The 21,256-nt window shown below is 52.4% G+C and overlaps 2 protein-coding genes across 15 annotated transcripts in view; one reads left to right on the forward strand and one right to left on the reverse strand.

Moving 5' to 3' along the window:
- The first annotated feature begins 5,148 nt into the window (after positions 1-5,148).
- On the forward strand, positions 5,149-12,505 carry LOC107322778 (uncharacterized). Its single transcript, XM_015881200.3, has 12 exons — positions 5,149-5,187; positions 5,732-5,874; positions 5,998-6,193; positions 6,631-6,701; positions 7,250-7,548; positions 8,489-8,716; positions 9,148-9,417; positions 10,942-11,253; positions 11,362-11,688; positions 11,885-11,974; positions 12,176-12,192; positions 12,283-12,505. The coding sequence occupies exons 1-12, from the start codon at positions 5,149-5,151 to the stop codon at positions 12,295-12,297; spliced, it is 2,007 nt and encodes a 668-aa protein (XP_015736686.2). The 3' UTR covers positions 12,298-12,505.
- Positions 12,506-12,749: 244 nt separating this feature from the next.
- Positions 12,750-21,256, reverse strand: part of RAP1GAP2 (RAP1 GTPase activating protein 2) — a 51,110-nt gene continuing 42,603 nt past the window's right edge. For 8 of the 14 annotated variants that reach the window (XM_015881190.3, XM_015881196.3, XM_015881195.3 and 5 more), the window contains 11 exons: positions 20,701-20,772; positions 20,441-20,527; positions 20,145-20,279; positions 18,174-18,311; positions 17,925-18,043; positions 17,548-17,661; positions 17,003-17,120; positions 16,516-16,642; positions 15,448-15,527; positions 15,292-15,332; positions 12,750-14,985 (listed from right to left, as the gene is read on the reverse strand). In XM_015881190.3, the coding sequence (XP_015736676.2) occupies positions 15,324-15,332; positions 15,448-15,527; positions 16,516-16,642; positions 17,003-17,120; positions 17,548-17,661; positions 17,925-18,043; positions 18,174-18,311; positions 20,145-20,279; positions 20,441-20,527; positions 20,701-20,772 (999 nt within the window). In that variant the 3' untranslated portion in view covers positions 12,750-14,985; positions 15,292-15,323. The remainder of the gene's footprint in view (positions 14,986-15,291; positions 15,333-15,447; positions 15,528-16,515; positions 16,643-17,002; positions 17,121-17,547; positions 17,662-17,924; positions 18,044-18,173; positions 18,312-20,144; positions 20,280-20,440; positions 20,528-20,700; positions 20,773-21,256) is intronic. The other 6 variants (XM_015881191.3, XM_085521859.1, XM_085521858.1 and 3 more) reach the window with 1 other exon arrangement.

Genomic DNA, 21,256 nt, shown 5'->3' on the forward strand with positions numbered 1-21,256 from the left:
TAGCTGAAAGTAATGGAAATCGGTGGCCAAACTGAAAGTTAAATACTTTAAAACTTCTGTGGAAAGAGATGTAAGAGACCAACACGTACATAAATAACACCTGCCAAATCACACTTCGGAATGTCAGCCAGAAAAAAGAAAACCCTAACAAATATCCTGGTACAGGGAAAGCAGATAACAGTTTGCTATCACCAAATAATGTTTGTTGCACACAGAAATGCCATCCTTTATCTAGATATTTAGATGGGAACAGAAGTTCAGTGGGTTTGTCAGCGCCATTCATTTCTCTGGAGAGAATTCCGAAGTGCTGCTGCCGACAGAACATCAATAACGGAGATAAATGCTCCAAAGCGTTAATTTTCTCAGTGCTGTGAAATCTGACTCACGCACCGTCACCATGCAGCAGGGAGGGGGTGATATGAGCAGGCACTGCCCACATCGACTGCAAATGAAACAGCATAATTCAAGTGGGAGATGTTAGCAGGCTGGAAGGTGTGCTCTGGCCATAGGATGCGGTTTCAGCAGCTCCCAGCAGTGCTGCAGGCCAACACTGCTGCCAGAGTCTGCCCTGCTCACAAAGAGCTCTGCAGGAAACACTGAAGGAGCTGCTGGCAGTGTCAACACAGCCCCATGAACCTGGTGGTGTTCTGAGCACAGAAAAGTGCTGGCAGGAGCAAATGGGGACACTGAATGTCACTCTTTAGTATGAGCTGTTACCTGCAAACTCATCCTCGGTTATCCTGAATGCAGTACCACATCAGAAGGTCATTCTTCCCACTTCCCACAATCAGTCTGGGATTCATTTTGCCAGTGCTGGGCAAACACTAAAAACATTTATGCACAAGCGTTCATTAAAACATGTTCGTTAGAACATTTCACGTACTCAGTGCAGACCATTTTCTCCTTCCTTTTAGATTCAGTTCCCACAACTTTATTCTACCAGACCCATTTATGATCACAGTATCCACTGAAGTAGCAAATTGCACATGATCATTGGAGATAATCCACCAGGAGCAATGTGATAAATTCATTATTAATTCTCATTATGAGCACCACTGTTTGCTGCCTGTGGCTCTGCATTCAGTCCCCAGAGCTGCAGGCACTGAGCAGCACTGTGCCCAGTGTGGGTAAACCCAGAGCACCTCACTCTTCCTGGTGAGCAGTGCTGCATCAGCCGTTCATTTCATTTAGCTGCTTTCGAGGATGGTGTTGTTGAACTAAATTGAATCTGTCTGCTGGCAAATACCCTAGAAACAGGCAGCAGCCCTCTGGAGCGTGTGGGACCACTCCTACACCCAATCCATCTTCTTCCAGTGAAGGTACTGTGCAAGTCAGGCCTGGATGCTTCACTCAGACAGGCAGGACGAGACCTGATAGAGACAGATCAGAGGAACATGCTCTCCCAGCGACCACATCACTCTCAGGGGAAGACGTATGAGTTGCCTCAGGAAATAAATGCTGTAATCCATAAATGTCTGCAGGTGCCCACACAGCACTGCCCTGCACTGCGGGGTGGTGACAGGCACTGCAATGAGCTCTCCTTGCTCCAAACCTGCAGTCTGCTCACTGGTGTTTGTGCTGCATTCATGCCCATGCTAAATGCCTTGGAAACTAAAGGATTTACACTGAAACTCCTTTAAAAAAATCTTTTAGCCTCAAGCTACACCAAAGGCGTAAAGCAGGTCTGTGAAGTGTTGCTGTTGTTTTCCCAGGCCATCCATGCAGGCACAGATCATGGGATGGAACAGGAGCTGCTGCAGTGCTAGGACCCTGTGGTGCCGATGGCAGGGAGATCCCCACCACGGCACACTGCTGCTGCTATGGCACTGCTCAGGGGCAGCTGCAGCACTTTCACTGACCTCAATGACATTCAGTATGAGCACTGAATTGTCTCATTATTTTTTCAGAGTGAAGAGCAATGAGGAATTAATATCCTTTCCCTCAGAGCTCACTTTTCTACCATCAAAGCAAAAGGCAGATAAAGTAAGGGCCAGGAGGGAAAAAAACATGTATATATATATAAAAATATTTTTAAATGACATAATGAAGGGGTTTGTATTCTGCATTGAGTTATCCCAGTGGTTGGTTATTCCCCTGCCATCTCCTGCCCCAGGCACTGAGCTATTTCTGGCTCAGTTGTGGCCCCGCTGAACAGAGAAGATGTTTCTAACCTTTCTAGGCAATAGCCTTTAATATTTGCAATTCCTGCTGAGGTCAACATAACTTCCAGGCAGGACAAGCTTGCATATTTTACATCTGGCTTTTACTGCCACTAATCTGTAAGTGTAAAAAAGAATTGCACTTCACCACTCCCCAGAGGTAACTTCAGGAATAGGATGCGATAAGCACTGCCACGGTCAGTTGCTCTGTGTTTTCCTGATGCTAATCTTCAAATAGAAATGCAGCCTCCTACCTGCTCCTTGGCTGCGACCCTTCACCAGTTGGCTTATGCACTACAGTCTGGCTATGAGCACGGTAATGCATCCTATGGCATGGGGTGTTTGGGCTGGGACAGCATTTTCTGACCATTGGCTTTGAGGCCGTCTTAGAACCTTGTCTCCAGTTTCCAATCAAAGCCCTGAAAAGCAGATGAGAAGCTGCTGGGGAGGGTGAGAAGGGAACAGAGCCCTTGGAGGAGTGGCTCCTAACACACCCATGGACTGCAGTTTGTAAATGGGATCAATACGGTGTATAACTGCTGGGAAAAACACACACACAAATACAACAGAAATGTGCTGTAAAATATGTTGGGGCAGGAAAATGAATGATCTCTCTGTCAGCTATTTAAAAGCAATCCAGTGATGTGAACAATCAGAAGTGAAGAAAAATCAATGTGCTTCTCACAGCGCAGCAATGAAAACAAGCGGGATTTGCTCCTGCAAAATGCAAACAAAAGCCAATGCATTCATTTTTCTTGCTAGTAATGTGGTCATTTCTTCAGAGACCGAGCCATGCTCAGAGCAGCCCTCTCTATAGATGCCATATGCTATGTTTACTGATGTCAGTCATAATATTCCCCACTGGTGTCAGTGGTACACAATCCAGTCTTTACACTAATTATCAATTATGAGCAATTGTGGTTTATTCCCATCACGTTTAATTTGTTTAATAAAAAGTCAACTAGAAGGATCTCAAGCAAAGGGAGGACAGAGCATGCCAAACCCTACTGCTCCACTCCACTCTGCCTGATGCTCAGGAAGCACAGCAGAGCCAAAACAAAAAGTAACGCTGCCCCTATCAGAGAGATCAGACCCTCAGAGGAACAACTGGTGTGTCCCGCAGGGCTGCTGCTGCAATACAGACCGAAGCCAACATCTGCCCTCAGATATCAGAGGGGAAATCGCATCAGGAAGTACAAGGAGAACACGGCTGGAGCAGCACAGAGGTGGGGGGGTATCCAGGAGGAGCTGCAGGGGGGCTTTGTAATACAGAGGAAATCAAAGGGGAGAGGAATTAGTGGTGCAGAGCAGAAGGCAGCAGGATTGTCATTTGTGCTACCTGACACTTCATGCAGCTACACAGCTTATCTCAGGACTCAGTGTGTGAGCACAGAAGGAAGTACATACTGGTTTTCCTTTCCAAACTTTCTTATCGGACCTAAGAAATAAAGCCAGAAACATCACAGAAATTAAAGACTGCAGAACTGGCACTAAGACCATGGGAACTGCCAGGCCTCAAGTCAGCTCCTGAACCTTGGCCAGGGCTCTGCTTGTTGTCACAGAGGGACACCATTGTTGGACAGTCTTCCCCCCAGTCCGCTGAATGGTCGCAGCAGCCAGCACTGCCAGCAGAGCTAAGGGAGCCTGTGCATGCAGCAGCCCAGGCTGCGTTCCTCATCCTCAGGAGCAGCTCCATGCACCACACCTGAAGGCAGCGCATCCCAGCAGAGCTGCAGCCCCACCTTGAGAACCAGCAGTGCCCAGCCAACACAGCACACTGTGCCACCAGCAGCTCACTCTGCTCCTGGGGACTGAAGGCGATTTTGATAGTATAGATCAAGTCATGAAAGTGCTTTTGCAAACACGCTGCCCCATCTCCAGCTGCAGCAGGAGAGCAGGAATTACTGCCTCACTTTTCTGTCTGCAGGAGGAATATGCATCAGGAGCACGGTCACCATGGTGACAGCAGGGACACAGTGGGAGAGTTCTTTGAAAACATCAGTTTGGATCAGAATTAATGCAGGAAATGAGCAGCTGAAGAACAGCAGAAAAACCTCTTGAATTATTCAGCTGGAATAAACTGTCAGCGGAGGTTCTGAAGCAGACGGTAGCGACGGTGTCCTCCCTGGGCACCACAGGAACGGCACCACCGGAGGGCAGGCAGTGCACGAGCAGCCCAGTCCTGGTTCTGCCTGCATCCCTTTGCTGATAACACTGCGAAGGCACTGTGAGCATTTCCAGGCATTGGCATCACACCTCTCCAGAAATGCCGACTGTTCCGGCGCTCTGGAGCAGCAGAGTCAGCAAAAACGGCAGCGCTGGTGCTGGCAAACAAAAACACGAGTGGTGCAACAACTGCTTGTGTTGAGCGTGCACCAAACTCCACGGCAGCTCATCACTAACAGCTCCTATAGAGCTGCTTAGGACCTGCAAAGATGTGCTGCTACAGTAGGAGAAACAGCAGGTATTAAAGCCAAAATTTCTGAGCTACCCCCCGGCCTGAGAGCTGCGCTTCACCCACGTGCTGCTGCTGCCACCTGGCGGCCAGAGCCCCAACCTGCAGGCGGAGCAGCGCTGCGTTGCGCAGAGCTCTTTGCAAACACAGTAGCGCCGGGCAGGGGGCGGGATGCAGCAGGAGCTGCTCCTCGGGTTTGGAGGTGTTACAATTCTGTCCGACTGCTCCCAGTCAGGCCCAAATCGCCCGGTTCCGACGGGGTCCTCGTGGTGGTATGCGGAGATAGCAGCGAGCATCGTTTACATGATAATGCAGAGCAGTAATCCTTAATAAAGACCGTGCCAAGGCTCGGATGTGACAACACTGTCCCACCATAGGCACATAAACAGGGAGTCTGAAGCAGGGCATCATCATTAACAACTGCTATGAATCTGTAGACAGTTGGAAGGCAGAGCTGTGGAAATGCCATTGAGCTGTGCTGTAATGCTGTGGGGCAGCAGCAAAAGAGCAAACTGAAGATGAAGCAAAGCAGTAATGCATTGTGCAGCAAAGGAAATGAAGAATCACTGCCAGGTAAGGAAGTTAGCCAAGCTATAAGTAGTCCCATGTCTAAAGAAAACACGTTAATTCAGTAGGTAATTTAGTAATAGACTTCTAGCAGATAAATGCTGTAACGACTGTTTTTATTTTCCTCTTACACTCGGATTCATGTTTGATTGGATTTTCTGTAGTTCTTAAGAAAATGAAGAGCAGCGCAGTTTCCAAGTGCCATTCATTGTGCACATCCAAGACACAGAAAATTAGGATCCTGATGTGAACATCTTCAGATCAAAATTATATGGAATAAGACTGAGCTGTACCAGTTGCGTACACAGCGTATCGTAATTGCAGCTACTTCTGGAATAAGTTGTGATGAGCACCTGAAACATGCACAGGGCTGAGCAGAACAAGGTCCTTCTGCTAAAGCTGAATGAGTTTCCTGTCCAGAAAACACAGCTCTGAGCTGGAGGTCAATCTGAGTTAATGCCTTCCTGGGAAAAGGATTTGCTGTTAGATTTCACCTGATGAGCAGACTTAGCAGCTGAATGCTCTCAAACACATCATTTATCACATACAGGCTAAGATTGCCTGTACCCCTAAAAGCCAGCAATTTACCTTGATTGCTGCCCTCCAAATCCTATGGAACCTGAATTCAGATTTCTGCTCCCACAGCCTTCACACCTCGTTTGATCTGTGGGAACAGAGGAGGCAGTTCTTTCAGTGAGTTCTGTTATGGGGAATTTTTTATAGAACCATACAACCATTTGGTTGGAAGGGACCTTCCAACCATGGGCTGAGAGCCCCCCAGATAAGCGCGCCATCCACAGCTTGGGGCTCCCCCAGGGACGAGACAGCACTGCTGCAGCCTCAGAGCACCCTGAAGTTCTTTGCCTCCCAAGTGTTAAGTCCACATTCTCCGGGTGACTGTTCAGCACAGGAGGGTGACGGCAGTGCCATCTGCTGGGCCACGAGCTCTATGGAACAACCGAAGACAGCAAGGAGAAATTCTTTCACCCCTTCTGATACGGGTGTGAGAGGAGTGAGATCTCTGCCCAGAGATGCTGCTCCCTCCGCTGCTCACCCTTACAGGTGGGTGAGGAGTGCACTGCTTGTACCTGAGCTCCCCAGGGCAGCTGTGCTTCCTTGCCCGGTGCTCAGCCCTGGGCTGGGCTGTAACACAGCAGATCGTACACATTAACTTTATAGATTCTGGCTGCAAAACTCATCTGTTCATTTCAAAGTCGCCCATCTGTCAGGTTTGTAAATATTTATATTCCTCTTTAAAGGTACATCTTAACTGTTTGTTTATCTTTAAATCTCGACATTGTCTCACACTACAAAGTTTAACTTAACAACCTCGGGCTGATACTGCTCCATACACCAGGAACTGTCAAGAAATTCACGCTGCATAACAACTACATTTCGTGTCTCACACAGTGAGAACTGCTCACAACCAGCAGCTCCGTTGTGCTGCAGCCTGAGCCCCCCACTGTTCTGCCCTGTGCCATCACCCTGACTGTAAAAATGCCCTCAGCTCTCAGAGCCAGGTGCGCTGCCTGGTGTGCGACTGTGCTGAGAGAGCTGGGGAGATGCATAGTTCCACTTGGTTCTCATTGCTGCACACCTTTTCCTCACCCATAGAGTCAAAATAAAGATGTTCCAGTTCATTCATGAGATGCACTTTGATGGCCACAGACTGGTTTGAAGAAGCAATTAATTCCTCTCCTTGCAAACTGTTAGGGAAAGCTTTCTCACCCTGCCCAGCCCCAGCTTTGTACCCAGCAGTGGCAGCTCTCCTCACGGCTGGGCAATGGGGCACAGGTTGCAGTGCTGGATGGCCATAGAGCTGCTGGGTGTTGGGCACCTTGGGGGGATGGATGTGGCCGCACTTGGTGCCAGTAGGCAGCTCTCCTGAATGGACAGGACCCAGCTACAGCTGAAGGCCCTTCCTGGTTTCACTTGTATTGGTTACAAGGCAGAGTATTTATGTTGTTTGTGCTTGGTGGGGGTACAGGTTGGAGTTGTTTTTTTTTTACTGTTCAATAAAAGTTGAAGTTTCATTGCTATTCTATTATTTTGTTATTGCTGCTCCCAGAAACGCAGGGAAACAAACCCACAGAGCTCCCTTTTCCAGCATCCCTGAGCACGGAGCAGCGGGCGCTCTACTCCGGGCACACTCTGCAGCAGCGAATGGCGCTGCGGGGTCCCGCTGGGTGCGATGCGGTTCAGTGTCTGAGCCCTCGGGTGCGGGTGCGGTGCGTGACCGGGCAGCCACTCCCACTGCGCGCCTGCAGAAAGCGAAAGCGAGCAATACCAAGCAAAAGCGAAAGGGCAGCAGCCAGGGAGCCATGGGCTGCGGAACGTGGCTGGCGGCCGGCTGCCTCCTGAGCGCCGGTACGTGCGGGACGGGGGCGGGGGGGACGGCGGCTGGGAAGCGGAGGGGACGCGGGTGGTGGGGAGGAGCACGGAGCTCCGCCGCCGCTCAGCACCTCCCGCATCAACGGGAGGTTCCGCGGTCGGGTTCCGGGTTCTGACGCGAGAAATCAGGCGGAGTCCGGCAGCTGAGAGCGGCCCGGTGCGTGCAGGCGGTCCTGGACCTCCTGCTCCGTCCTCCGCGTCTTTGCCTGCGCTTTGGCCCCGTAAAGCTGCTCCCACTCTTCCATTTCTCAGTTTCACAGCCACTTCGCGTTCAGTGCCCTTGTGCCCTTTCCCCCTTCCCCCTCACCCCGTTTCCAGCCCCACCGCCTCCGCCGCCCCCCACCGTTCTGTTCTGAGACACAGCTGCAGTGCACGACCGTCCTCATCCGCTGCTCCCCCAGAGACCCACAGCAACAGAGGAACACCCAGAACCATGGGCGCTCCCAGCAGTCCGTCTGACACTGCCATGCGGGCTGTACTGAGCCTGTTCCTGAACTCCATAGAAAAACACCACCCTCGCAGCAAAAGGATTCCAGATCTCGCAGCATTTTGCAGTTCCAAGAGACCTCCAGCACTCCACACAGCTCTGCTCAGCCCCAGCACAGACCCCACACCCAAAGGGTTCTGCCATGCAGCACTGCGCCCATTGGGGCTCACCCAAATTCTCCCCTTCCAACACCTGTAACATTCTAATGACTGGTCTTATTCTAAAGCAATGCTTCCTCTATTTAAAGAATTACTTAAAAGGCAGGTGTTTGAGTGTTACATTTATAGTAAAAGAACACGTTTCTTGAAATAAGGAGACCACCATGGGCAAGCAAAATGGACTCATCACATATAGAAGTTGCAGCTTAGTAACTGTTGTCACTCTTTCATTTTAAACATAGTTTGATTGTGCACGATCTCTGTTTTTCAGTAATCACAAGACCGATGAACAGCATTGTTTCTGCAGAGCCAGGGCTCAGGAGGAACCTACAACTTCCCTGCGTGTTTGAAATGAGAAAAACCATTCCCCTGTCCAATGAAACAGAGACTGTGCTGCTGAACGTCAGGCTGCTGCTGCCTGTAGCTGGAACAGAAGTTGCCCAAAGGCCTCAGACAGAAAGGCTTCCTGCAGACAACCTGCCCTCATTCATTTTACAAGGTGAGTTATTTGCTCAGAGGACCGAGCCTGGCTTGTGGCAAGAAGTGAGCAGATGGGCAGCCCTGCTGTGCTTTAGCTGATGGGGGTACAGCAAATTCAGCATTTCACAACTCAGCACAACAGCTTCACCTCCCCCTGAAGATCTGAACCCAATGAGACCACTGCCCTGTGAGAGCCCAGTGTGGGGTGCTGGGAGAGCTGGTCCCGTCCCACAAAGTGAAGGCAGATGGGCAGCTCCATCCCAGGCCCAGATCCAGCAGTGCTGGGCAGGATGCTGCCCCAACTAAGTGAGGTCACTCCTGCTGGAGTGCACTGGGGCAGGACAGAGCAGGGCAGGACCACACGGAGAGCTGTGTGCAGACAGGAGGCTGCTTCTGTTGCCTTTGGGTTTGCTGGGATCATAAGGGGTCCATGTGTGTGTGTTCATACAGAGCCCTCAGTGAATATTCTGCAGCACATGGATGAGGATATCAACATGCTTGACTGCAGGATCAGCCCTTACTTCACAGCCAACACTCAGATCCTCTGGCCTGGGAGGGAGGTCCAAGCCCATGGCCTGGACACCTGGTTCACTTGCACCATAAAGCACACAACTGGGAAATATGCAGCCACAGCCTTCCTTGTGCAAGGCCACAAGGACAGAGAGCACCAAACTCCAGGACAGCTTCATCAGGACATTGCTGAGCAAACACATATGTCAGGTAATGTTATTCTGGGGAATGTTGTACATTCCCAATGAAGCACGGGGTGGAAAAGGGGGAGGGCTGGAGCTCAACTGTCAGGGCTGCAGGCCATTAAGGTAATTAGCAAGCAACTACCACTGAGCTATTTCAGCTGTGTCCCAATCTGCACCCTCCAAGCTTCAAGCTGGAGTCATTTTCAGAGGGATTATTTAGAGGGAAAACACCTGTTCCTCTCCAGCTATGCTGGGCTGCTATGAACTCCCAGCCTGGCTTTCTGTACCCCACCAGCTGTTGCTTAATGTCACCACCCAGACACTTTGCTGCTGGGCTTACAGACCTCAGACTATTTTTACCAGCCCTGTGAGTTTACAGATAGATCAAGATAACATTTTAACAAGTGTAAGGCAAAATGCTTTAACTGAAAAGCATACGTTCTCCCTTGTGTTGGGGGCACAACACTGCAGAAATGAGTAACTTCAAAGCAGCTTCACAAAAGCAAAACTGTTCATGTAGTTCTATGCCATTATCACTGAGAGCCCTAACAGCAAACATACAAGTCACCAAGGCTCTAGCACAGACAAGTTAAGGCTTTTCAGCAGGCAGAACACTTCCACAGCGTCTGCACAACCCACAGCATGAACTGCTTGCTGAGTTGAGGGAGAAGGCTGCAGAGAAAGAGCAGAAAGTAATCGGCATCTGCCAGAGGGCTGCAGCCTCATCTATACAAGAAATAGGGTTCCGGGTCCTGCCTGCAGACTGCCGTTACTAAACCGCACCCGGCCAGGGCCCGCCCTTTGCTAAGCAGAGATAAGCAGCTGCAGTTCTTAAAAATAGGGAGAGCGAGGCACTCTGGTCCAACAGCGGGGACGCAGCCACGAGGCGCTACAACAGGGGGCAGCACTACCTGCTGGAGGCAGAACACAGTGCAAGCACTCACATCCCCCGCCCAAATACCCCCCCTTACTCCGCATCACCCTTCCTCCTCCCCCTTAAGAAAAGTCAAATCTTCATTTATTACTCACCCCATCAGAGGGGGCTTCTCTGAGACAGCCACATCCAGACAAACCACGCCACCAAGTGACACACCCCTCCCGAGCTCTCTCTTTCGGCCCCACCGTTCTCCTCCCACCGCAGGTTAATTGGGCTCAGCTGGCTCTGATTTGCCACCTGGGGGTGCCCTCATCCCCCTCGCGCTGGAACTGACAGCAGCCCGTGCTGAGGTCACGCGGAGCGCTTCGTTCGTTCTGCAGCTCTGCAAAGATTCCCAAAGCGGCTCGGGAAGGTGTTGCTTCATTAAAGCCAATGTTACGGCAGAAGCTGCGGGGGAATCACCGCATCTCCCGTTCTGTCGCATATAGCGAAGCACAAAGGAGGCTTAGCGATGGCTCAGGGACAGCAATACAAGCAGTTACCGGAGGGCTCGGGGCTGTTCCCCCCGGGCGCAGCTCTGCTCGTGCTCTGGGCTCGCACCCGGCGCGGGGTTGGGCTGAGCCGGTGCGTGTGGCACCGCTCCGCCCGCCTCACCTCCATCCCGACCCGCAGCGGTGCTGGCGGTGCGCACGCGGCTGCCCCACGTCCGTACGGCGCTGGGGACGGACGTGGTGTTGGACTGCTCCTTCTCCACCGAGCAGCGGGTGGCCGTGGCAGTGCGGTGGGCGCTGCGGCAGAAGGGGCGGCAGGAGAGGAGCATCACCACCTCCGGCGGCGGCCGCGCGGAGATGTTCCCGCAGGAGCCCCGCGGTAACGCATCCCTGCTGCTCCGGCGCGTGGAGCTCGGAGACGAGGGGACATACATCTGCACGGTGCAGGCGGCAGCCCTTGCGCTGGAGCAGACGGTCCAGCTGCAGATAACGGGTAAGGGTGCTCTGACACAGTGTGAAGGTCTGGTCAGTTCAGTTGGGTGATGGAGACAGAACTAATGAGTCAAGAAACTCAGCAGTGCCATAAATCTTTGCTCACCAGAAAAGCCCACAGTGACTGTCAACGTGAACTCCCTGTCCCTGGTGGAGGGGGAGCAGCAGAAGTTGGTCTGTGACATCCGCAACTACTACCCTGCGGACATCCACGTGCAGTGGCTCCGTGAGCCGCGGGGTGGTGGGCAGCTCCCTGACGCCGTGCCCAACGTCCTCACCAGCAGCCACCGGCGCAGCAGCAATGGCACCTACAGCTTCTCCAGGTTCTTCCTGCTGACAGCAACTCTGCGTGATGACGGCTGCACCTACACGTGCCGTGTGGAGCACCCCAGCCTGCAGGCATCCATCCGGAGGAGCGTCACTGTGGCAGTGAGAGGTACCGAGCACTGTGCTGGTGCTGACCAGGCACTGATCCCATGGTGGGCTGGGGGGGGGGAGGAGAACAGCCCACTCACCCATTCCTGCTCTCAGCTTTGCCTTCCATTACTTTGAATAAAACAAGCAAAACAAACAACAACAAAACAGGCTGGTCTTGGCCCTCTCTTGTACCTGTCCTTCTCCTTTTGATTCAGCTGCAGAAGCAAACTCCATCACCTGGCTGCTGCTGCTGCTGCTTGGCCTCGTGGGGTGCCTTGTGGCCTCACTCCACCACCTCCACAAAGGTGAGAACAGCTTCAGGTAGGGGGCGTTTGTGGTGGGGGTGAGAGGACTATACCATGCTGTGCCATGATAGTGCCATGCTTGGAGGCGAAGATGCCCCTGAGGTGCAGCATGGCTGTGCTGGGCTGCAGAGCCTGCCTGCTGTCCTTTTATTCACAGCCTCTTTTCTTTTTTTTAACCCATTTTCCTTCTGCCCACCCTAGCAAGGAGCACAACTAAGGTGAGTGTGCTTCACATTCCTGTTTCTCCTACATGAGTGTTAGTGCTCTCCCTCGTGCTCAGCACTAAATCTCCTCCTCTCTGCCCTCAGCCCAAACCTTACTAGGCACAGTGCCCCACTGCCTGGTGAGGAGCAGCCACGGCCCAATGAACTTCAGATACAATCAACACTGCTGAGTGTTCCAGGAGGCTGGGGCAAGCTGAAGGCAACAGCTGTTGCTGAATACCAGTGTGGATGAAACAATCCTCCCAGTGGCAAAGGGGGGAGCTGCAAGAATAACTTTTGTAATAAAGGTTGATTTAGAGAACACAAACTTTGTAGGTTTGGTTTTGTTCTTCCTTGGCCCCTCTGCTGCTGCCCACTTCTGTCCCACGGCATTATCCTGTTCTCATACCAGCGCTGTTCATCGTTCAGCCCAAGCTGTAGGGAAAATAAACAGACACTGTTCCTAAAAATGAAAGCATTTTGTAGCATCCTGGGAGGGAAAGAGCTGGGAATGACAGCACGTCCTCACAGTGCTCAGCTAAGGCTGTCATTTCATGGACATAGTACACATATGGACACAAAATATGTTATTTATTGTGAATTTTGCAAAGACACATTTAAGCAACAAAATATACATTTGTGAACCTTTAGTTTTATACATAACAAATACAGTCTGCTACCATAGTAATAAATTAAATGTACACTATTTACAACAGACATAGGCCACCAGGAACTACAAAGCACCGCCTCTCCACATAAAAAATAAACTTCTGTCAGATACATTTTTATTCAAGATCTTTTTTTACTCTATAAACTCTCTTCACATTCTAATTATATAAATCCAGCATTTTCCTTTGCAGGATATACGCAGTGCTACATTCATTCAAACAATGAAGCATGCTCTAAGGTTCCGAGGTGAGCACATCCCAGCTGCACATGGCCCAGGCAGTGCAATGTGCCACCCCAGCACCAACTGCCCCTGCAGCAGCGGCAGCTGAGGAACCCCAGGGTCATGGCCTCCACTGGGGTTAATGCTCCCAGCAGTGCCAAGGAAACATCCCGGCCCTGCATCTGCCATCACCAAAGAACCCAAAACTCCAGAAAGAAACTGAGTTTGTGCTTGGCACGGTCCCTTTTTAACCAGGGAAAAAAAAAAGAAAAAACACTTCCATTTGTATATAGGTGTGTATATGTGTGCGTGTGTCACGTAGAAGCACAAAACGTTTTGCAATATATATGCAGGAACGCCCTCACCCACCGCTGGAGGACACAACATGGCCGCGCTCCGAACGGTCACACCAGGCAGAGTGGTGGGGCCGCACTGCAGCCCATGACACCCCACGTATCGCTTCAGCCCTGGAGCTGCAGCCCTCCCAGAGCCCTCCGACAACAGCAATACGGGTCAGAAGGAACCTCACAGCTTCAAGTAATAACAGAAACAAAACGACGACCCAAAAACAAAAGCCCAGACGAGAGCAGCCACTGCATCTTCTGTTGAAAGATCTCATGGAGATCAACAGGCACGCAAACGACACCACAGAACTACACAACTCCTTGGGAAAGGCACTGAGCCTCAGGCATGCAGCCAGCCAGCAGCACAGCCACCCTGCAGCACAGCGCTCCGTGGACGGGCAGGGATTCGGTGCTCCCAGAGTGTAGCAAAGCGAGGAGGACCGTCTCCAGCAAAGAGCGGTTCGAGATTTAAATGTGGTTTAAAAGCAATTCACGGACCTCAGGAAGGAGCACTCAGCGCCTGTGAGGGACCGCAGCCCTTCCTTCAGACGGGGCACACACTGGGGTGAGCAGCACCACGCAGCACCACCAGGGTCCTCCCGGCAGCTGCAGCCGCGCACAGACGGCTTTGACACTCCCAGCTGTGTGTCATTAGGAATCACGAACTCAAAACCAGTTTCCATTTAAATGAAGAACATCACTTCTGGAGATTGTTTTTGCAAAGGTGATGGATTGTGATGAGATGCAATGCGGCAGAAGTGGATGGGGGAAATCACACCCTGAACATAGTGGACAGGCTTCAGCGAACCTTAGACAAAGCTCTCTAAGGGCAGAGGGATTTCTGTGTGGTCAGAGAAATCTTCTGCAGGGTGGCACAGAGAGGTCACCTTGCAGAGCCATAACTGCCCTCTTCCAAAGCGCACTCAGAGGCAGGGGCTGATGCTGCAAAGGGTGCCCAATGCCATCCCAGCCACCAGCGGATGGAGCAGCCCCAGGACGAGGCAGACCCCACAGGCTCAGAGTGCTCCGAGCATCAGTTCAGGATTCAGTTACACTGCAGCTTTGGATTTGGTCTGTCTGTCCCAAGCCCACGCTGGAGTTCTGGGCAGGGAAGAAGTACTGAAAACATACAGAGAGTGCAGATGGCCTGATGCCATCTGTGCCAGCACCCAATGGGGGCACAGGGCTGCATGGCCCCAGGTGTTTTGCATCCCAAGAGCTGGCGGTGGAGTCAGTAGGGGCAGTGCCTGAGCCCCAGTCCAACACCACTGCCACTCCAGCTCCAGAACTGGAGAACCAGACCTGCCTGTGCCTGCTAACGGGAAAAATACCTACAGGAGTGTGTGCAAGGATGGTGCAAGCATGGGAGGGACACTGCAAACCTCTCCAGTGCTCACCCAGCTCCACACCCACTGGGGAGCACTGGGAGGGCTGGGATTGCTGGGGTCGGGAAGGAGGTGATGTCCTCTGGTGGGCACAGGGTTGGCTGCAGCAGGGAGGGCACCGTGCTGGCATGTGAGGTGTGTGCATTCCCACAGGTTGGTGAAGTTTTCCCTTTGTTGAAACAAAAAATCTCTGGAAAAAAAAGAGAAAAAAAGAAAAAATAAAAAGGGGGCAGGGTGACTCTCAAGAAAAAGAGCAAGAAAAAGCAGCACTATGTAGCAGCACTGATAGGCAGCAACCACTCCATCATTAATTGCTACCGTTTTTCTTGCTCAGTGCTGCCCCCATCTTACAAAAGCATTTAGAATGCCTAAAGGCCTGGTATTGACCACATAATAATAAACACTGCAATTGGCTGCTGCATGCTGTCGTTAAAGGATATGCATTTGACCACAGATCAGATAAATAATTTCACACAACAGCGCTACAAACACTCACCGCTGAGAAGTTCTTGACTTCCTTTTTTCCTGCTAGTGACTCTAAATGAGAAACCAGAATTCAGGTTGGATTGCAGACAAAGGCACAACGACACACACAGCAGCACTGCCCCACAGCCCCACACTGTGCCCTACAGGACATCCCCATGGTGCATACCGTGCTGGAGCTGCCGTGGCTGAGCTTATCGAAGCGGAACTTCAGGTTTGACCTCGGGGAGTTTCTGTTCTTTATATCTGCTGGAGGGTGGAGAAAAGCAAAGTGAAGTAATAACCCATGAGCAAAAGCAACTGCTGAAGCAGGAGGCAGCCAGGAGCTTTAATATTTTGTCATCAGTGTTACCAATATTTAGTCTATCTTGACTGAACGTTTGGCAAAATCTGTACATTAAGTGTTTTTGATGGAATAAATTGAGGCTTAATTACATCTCACAGTGTTCCTACTGGAAATGCCACTGAAAAGGCTGCAGCAAATGACTGATCTATGTAAGTAGGGGTGGATTTCAATGCTCTTGGCAGGAAAATGCAAAATAAACACTTTAAGCATTAAAACGCTGTTTTGTTCATTCTGAAAATTGCTAATAAAACAGGAAGGACTGGTGGGGTGCTGATAACAAGGAAGGAGAGCCAGGCTGCACTCCCAGCTCCGTCCTTCTCCGGAGTTGCTCCCAATTATTGAGCTGCTCCCAATTACTGAGCTGTTAGTGGTGGATTTGTAGCTCTCCGGCTGCTCTGCAAAGAGCTCCTGAGTTCCTAATATGTGCTTTCATTTGAATCATGCCTCCTTCCAGCAGGACCGCACCGCACGGGGAAACTGCAGAGCTGCAATGCATGGGGAGGGGCGGGCACCCGCTCTGCCCATTTGGCTCATGTTGACTCGTACCTCACTTTGCTAATTGGCTCCAACAGATGGAATTAGTGCAGAGTTGGTTCGCAGGAGGGGTAATAGAGCCAGGCCCGAGGAGAGCTGCTTGGTTATTGAATAACTCCTGAGTCACAGCTCATTCCTTGGAGACAGCGAGTTTCCAAGGCTACTGCAAATGTCCATCAGGAGAGCAGAGCAAGCAGGGTCTCAGCAGAAGCCCCCACCCCCATGCTGGTTTAGAGCTCCGTGCTGCAGTATGAGTGAGCTGGGCAAGCTGGGGCTGTTAGCAGCTGGGCTGCATCCTGCAGCCGCCCCAATGCCTCTTCCAGAGCTGCACCCACCCCAGGCTGCCCCAGAACCCACCTGTGGGGCTCCGGCTCATGATGACTGGGGTGGCTGCAGCCCCCATGCTCGGGCTATCACTGCTTGGTGATGCGCTGTAGATGAACACATCCTGCTTGAAGGGCGATGCGGTGGATGGCTGGCTGCCCTGCACAGATAGAGTGGGACATGACTCCACTCCCTGCAGTGAGCTGCCACCCTGTGCTCTGCGCATGGCTGGCACAGCTGCTCTCTGTGGCACAGCATGGCACAGAACAGCAAAGCATGGCACAGCATGGCTCAGCACAGAACAGCAGCCTTATCCTTACCCTTATCTTATCCTTCAAGAGGATCATCCCATAGGAGCCAATCCAAGTGGGCACATGCACCTCCCATTGCCCCCCGCCCTGCCAGGAGGACACTGGCACCCACTGGGAGCATCCGGGGACATGAGGCTGACATCCTCCTGAGGATCCCACAGAGGTGCAGCAAAACCCCCCAGAGCTACAGTGCAGAACTGGGTTCCTACCACACTTTCGTACTCCTCCAGTGTCTCGCTCTCCCCTGCCGTGCTGCTGAAGCTGCTGGTGCTCGAGGAGGAGCGTGAGATGTTGGACCGGCCGTTCTCCTTCAGCTTGACGAAGGGCCTAGGAGGTGATGAGACACTTAAGGAAAGCACGTGGTCACTGCACCAGTGCTCACCAAGCTGAGCACTGTGGATGAGCTCCTCTGGGCACAAAGCAGCCACCACGGGATGGAGTTGGGGCACTGCTGGGAGTATTCCCCTCCAAAGGAGGGACACAGCAGCTGGCAGATGTGGGAACATGCAGGGGGAGTTTGCTCCAGGTACCTACACCCACCACTGCCAATATGGCTCCTTGCTGCTGCTCTTTTCTGAAGATGGTTATTTTTAGTTCATTAAGGAGCAGTGCATGTCAATCACCAGAGCCTCTGTTTTACTCCCTCAGTATCTAACTTATTCATAGCAGAACCTGGAGATGTTATTTTTGACGGCCCCTGGTGCTCTGGCTGTTGGCTGCCGGGACTGTGGCAGTTTGGTTCTGTGCTGCTCACCTGTCTTTGTTGGGGCATATTTCAGGGGAGCTGGGGTTGGATGAGGTCTCAGATTTCATCTCCTGGGATGAATGTCCAACATCTGGTGTCTTCTGTGCTCCAGAACTACTGTCACTGAGAGCGCAAAAAAGCTGTGTGAGTTACACAGGAGACTTAAAATGAGTGGTCAAATTATACTCCTAGCACCAAGTGCTAAAACTCAGAGTAACAGATGCTCTTCGAATACCACATCTTTGATTTAAGTCAGAGGAGAGGCACCCAAGAGGCCCCAGCTTTGATTTGGCAGAAGCAGCCCTGATGCAGAACAGGGAGGTTCTGGCACCAGAGCCACACTGCAGGGCTGCCAGCACCTTCAGCACTGGGGATGCCATGCTTACCATCGTGCCCTGCTGTCTGCCTGGCTCTCTGACCCCGTGTGCAGGCGTGGGAACAGCCCTGAGCGGCGCTTGATGGGACTCCTCGACTGGTTCTTGGCTGCGGCTGCCGAGACAGGGGGCTGAAAGAACCACACGTCCTGAGCTTTAGGAGTGCACAGCCCCATATGAGAAACTCCCACAGCACCCCACCAGGATGGGAGGGAGTGGACACACAGACAGCGGGACAGAGGGCCAAGGGGCTGTGCTTACCGAGAAGGTGGTCTTGGTCACCTCGCCACTGTTGTGCGTGATGCCCCCGCTCAGGCTGCCCGGGATGCCGCCACCATGCTGCTTCCTCTGGCTGCCCACCATCGTCTCCATGGAGTGGCTGCGCACGCGGATGGCTCTCTGTGGCCGCAGGGGACAGGGGACAGCGGTCACCAATGCCCCAGGACTGTTGCTACCCACAGCTCCAGAGCCCCAGGCCCTGCTCTGCAGAACCCCCAGAGGAGCGACAGCGCAGCCCAGCAGTACAGCAGCATCCAACCACACACCCCAGCACCACTCCCTGGGTTTGCAGGAAGGCTCCACAATGAGCCTCTCTCCTGCCCCTGCACTGCTGACAGCTCCCATGCAGCACACAGCAACTCACAGCCTGCTGCCTTGAGATGTCTGTACCGCTTTCAGTACATACTGCTTCCTATGAAAGAGCAGTCCCTGGGATATTCAGTACTGCCTGACTGCCTGATCTCTGCGCACTGGAGGGGCTGCGGTGCCCCTCATTCTGGCAGCACTGGGGGTCATCCTGCTGACAGAGATCACAGTGGTGCTGCAGGGAGTGAGCAGCCCCTGCAGAGCAGCCCAGGGGTGCAGAGAAAGAAGCAAAAGCACAGTTCTGAGCAGGATCTGAACACATGGGGGCTGAGGACGACTTCAACGTGTTTTGACTCAAACTGTTAGAACCAGAGCTGTGCGTGCGGGAGGCAGAGACCTTTTGCGAATCTGAATATCCATTTTGGATGCTTGAACAGGACTTGAACTATTTTTAAAGCCTTCCCTCAGTTGTTGTCCCAGGCGCTCACAAATAAGACCACGAGATCTTTTGGAAGTCTGGCACACACCATGAGGAGCAGCAGGGAAATGTGCAAGTTAAAAAAAATCTGTACGCATATTTTAATTACTGTGATCACCATAGCAACCAGAGCCCAAACTGGATTGTGATACCGGTGTGTCAGTTACAGAAAAGTTTCTCTTTGCAGCTACTGCCTCCTCAATTTCTGCTGTGCTACCTGGCAGGCCACAGCTACACCCTCCTCCAGACCATTTAAGCACAGCTCAGGACACAGAGGTATTGGAGGAAACTAACCTCCAAAGGCCATGTTTCTGAAGGTTTCCAGTACTGCATCCACATCATGGGCACCACTCTGCTACTGGCTTCAGGCCCCATGTAAAACACCCCATTACTGACCCACACTGCACCCTGCAGCACCCGACCACACAGAGACCACGGTGTCCTTTCCTGCCCCTTGAGTAACAAGCTGCAAGCAAGCATCCATCAGACTGGATTTATTGGGATCAGCAAATTGTACAAACTGATGGTGTCTGTGGGCAGGAGCGGCAGGTCACTCTGCTGCCAGCTCTGCACTGTGCAGGCAGGAGGGTCTCCTCCTGGCACTGCCAGCAGCCCGGCACAGCATTCTATGCATGGCACATCCCCTACCCTGTGAGATAAGTGCCTGCAGAGCCAGCAGGAGAAAGGGGCCAAGAGCTCATCAGCATGATGCAAGGGGCAGAAGGACATCCCCCCTGCTCCAGCCCACAGGGCTCAGAGCACACAGCGCAGGAGAAACGCCAGCACACAGCCCAGCAGCATGGCCCCAAGGCGGCGGGGCAGGAAGATGCCAGCTCCACCTGTTGGGTGCACCACACGGCCCAGGGCGCCCTGCAACACCAAGAGCTGCATCTATCCCCTGTGCACAACAGTGCAGAGAGAACAATCAGTGTCTCAGATCATGAACATGCTGCTGGACAGCTGCATCATGCCTCAATTTCTGCATCTCATACCCCAGCAGGATGCAGCTGAGCCTCCACCCACCCTGACAGCATGAGACCAGCAACATGGGGACCCTCTTCTGCCTTCAGGGTCATTCATGCCCAGAACCCCATCTGCACCTTCCAAAAAGATACCTTCCAGCCATAGGCACATGTTAACTTTACTGCTGGGGAGGGACTGAGGTTTACCTTGAAAGACTCCAGGAAGCCCCCATGCCCTCCATTCTCCAGCTTGTCCTCCTCGGGCCCCAGCCCCAGCATGGTCTGTGTGTGCCCGTGGAGCTCATCATGGAGGTTGTCCAGCAGGGCAGCACGTGTCCGGTCCTGGGGAGCAACACCAGGCTCAGGGTGACGAACCCAGGTGCAAGGACATGAGGAAGCTCACACTGCTGGTACCTGAGCTTGTCCCAGAGCTGACCCAGCTCAAAGCAAGGCAGTGTGGGGGTGGTGTGGAGCAGTAGGGGGCAGAAGGCAGCAAGCCGTACCTCCAGCTTTGCAAACTTGTCGGACTTGCAGCAGGCATTCTCAGCATTGATGAGCTTGGTGAGCAGGAACTCCCGGAACTCAGGGCTCTGGGGAGCAAGAGTGGAGGGTTGGACATCTGCACTGCCCTGCTGTTGGTAGCACCACATGATGACCCTACAGACCTCACACCCAGCTCTGCCCCCAGGTGCGCCCTGAGGAATCCTGGACTCACACCCACACACAGTTCCCAGCTTGGCATGCACTTTCAGCCCTGTCTCACCTTCTGAAACACCGGCGGGCTCGGCAGTGGTGGGCCAAAGGAGGGGACGTCTTCCCGGGCTGTGACAGACACCTGTGAGGACAGGGGCAGTGGTGAGGACAGTGTGCAGCAAGGAGCCCATTGGGGTGATGCCTCTAGCCCCAGCCCCCGGCTGCAGCCCACCTGTGCCCATGGGATAACTGCACACATCTACTTCTCAAAAACCGTTTCCACTCGTTGCCCTAAGCAGTGTGCTTTCAGTGTGAAAAACTGTCCTGCTGCATCTCTTGATGGAAGGGTCATGATGCAGCCTACACTTGGGGTATGTGTTTAGGTGGTATGAGCTGTTCTGAGGCTCATTACAACATCTGTGGCATCAAAAATCCTTCTTAAATGAGCATAATGCTACATGGGTAAGTTTTGTACACATATGTATATACACACACACACTGTAACAGTACAAACACAAATGTATGTATTCATGTACACACATATGCTTGATATACAGGTTCTCCAGTTATGTAGATGCCTGAGCACACTGAGCGCACATGAGCAAATGTGTATTTTGGAGACGCAG

This window comes from Coturnix japonica, chromosome 22 (assembly GCF_054131305.1).
Source record: "Coturnix japonica strain WE chromosome 22, WE-NBRP24, whole genome shotgun sequence".
NCBI classification, from domain to species: Eukaryota; Metazoa; Chordata; class Aves; order Galliformes; family Phasianidae; genus Coturnix; species Coturnix japonica.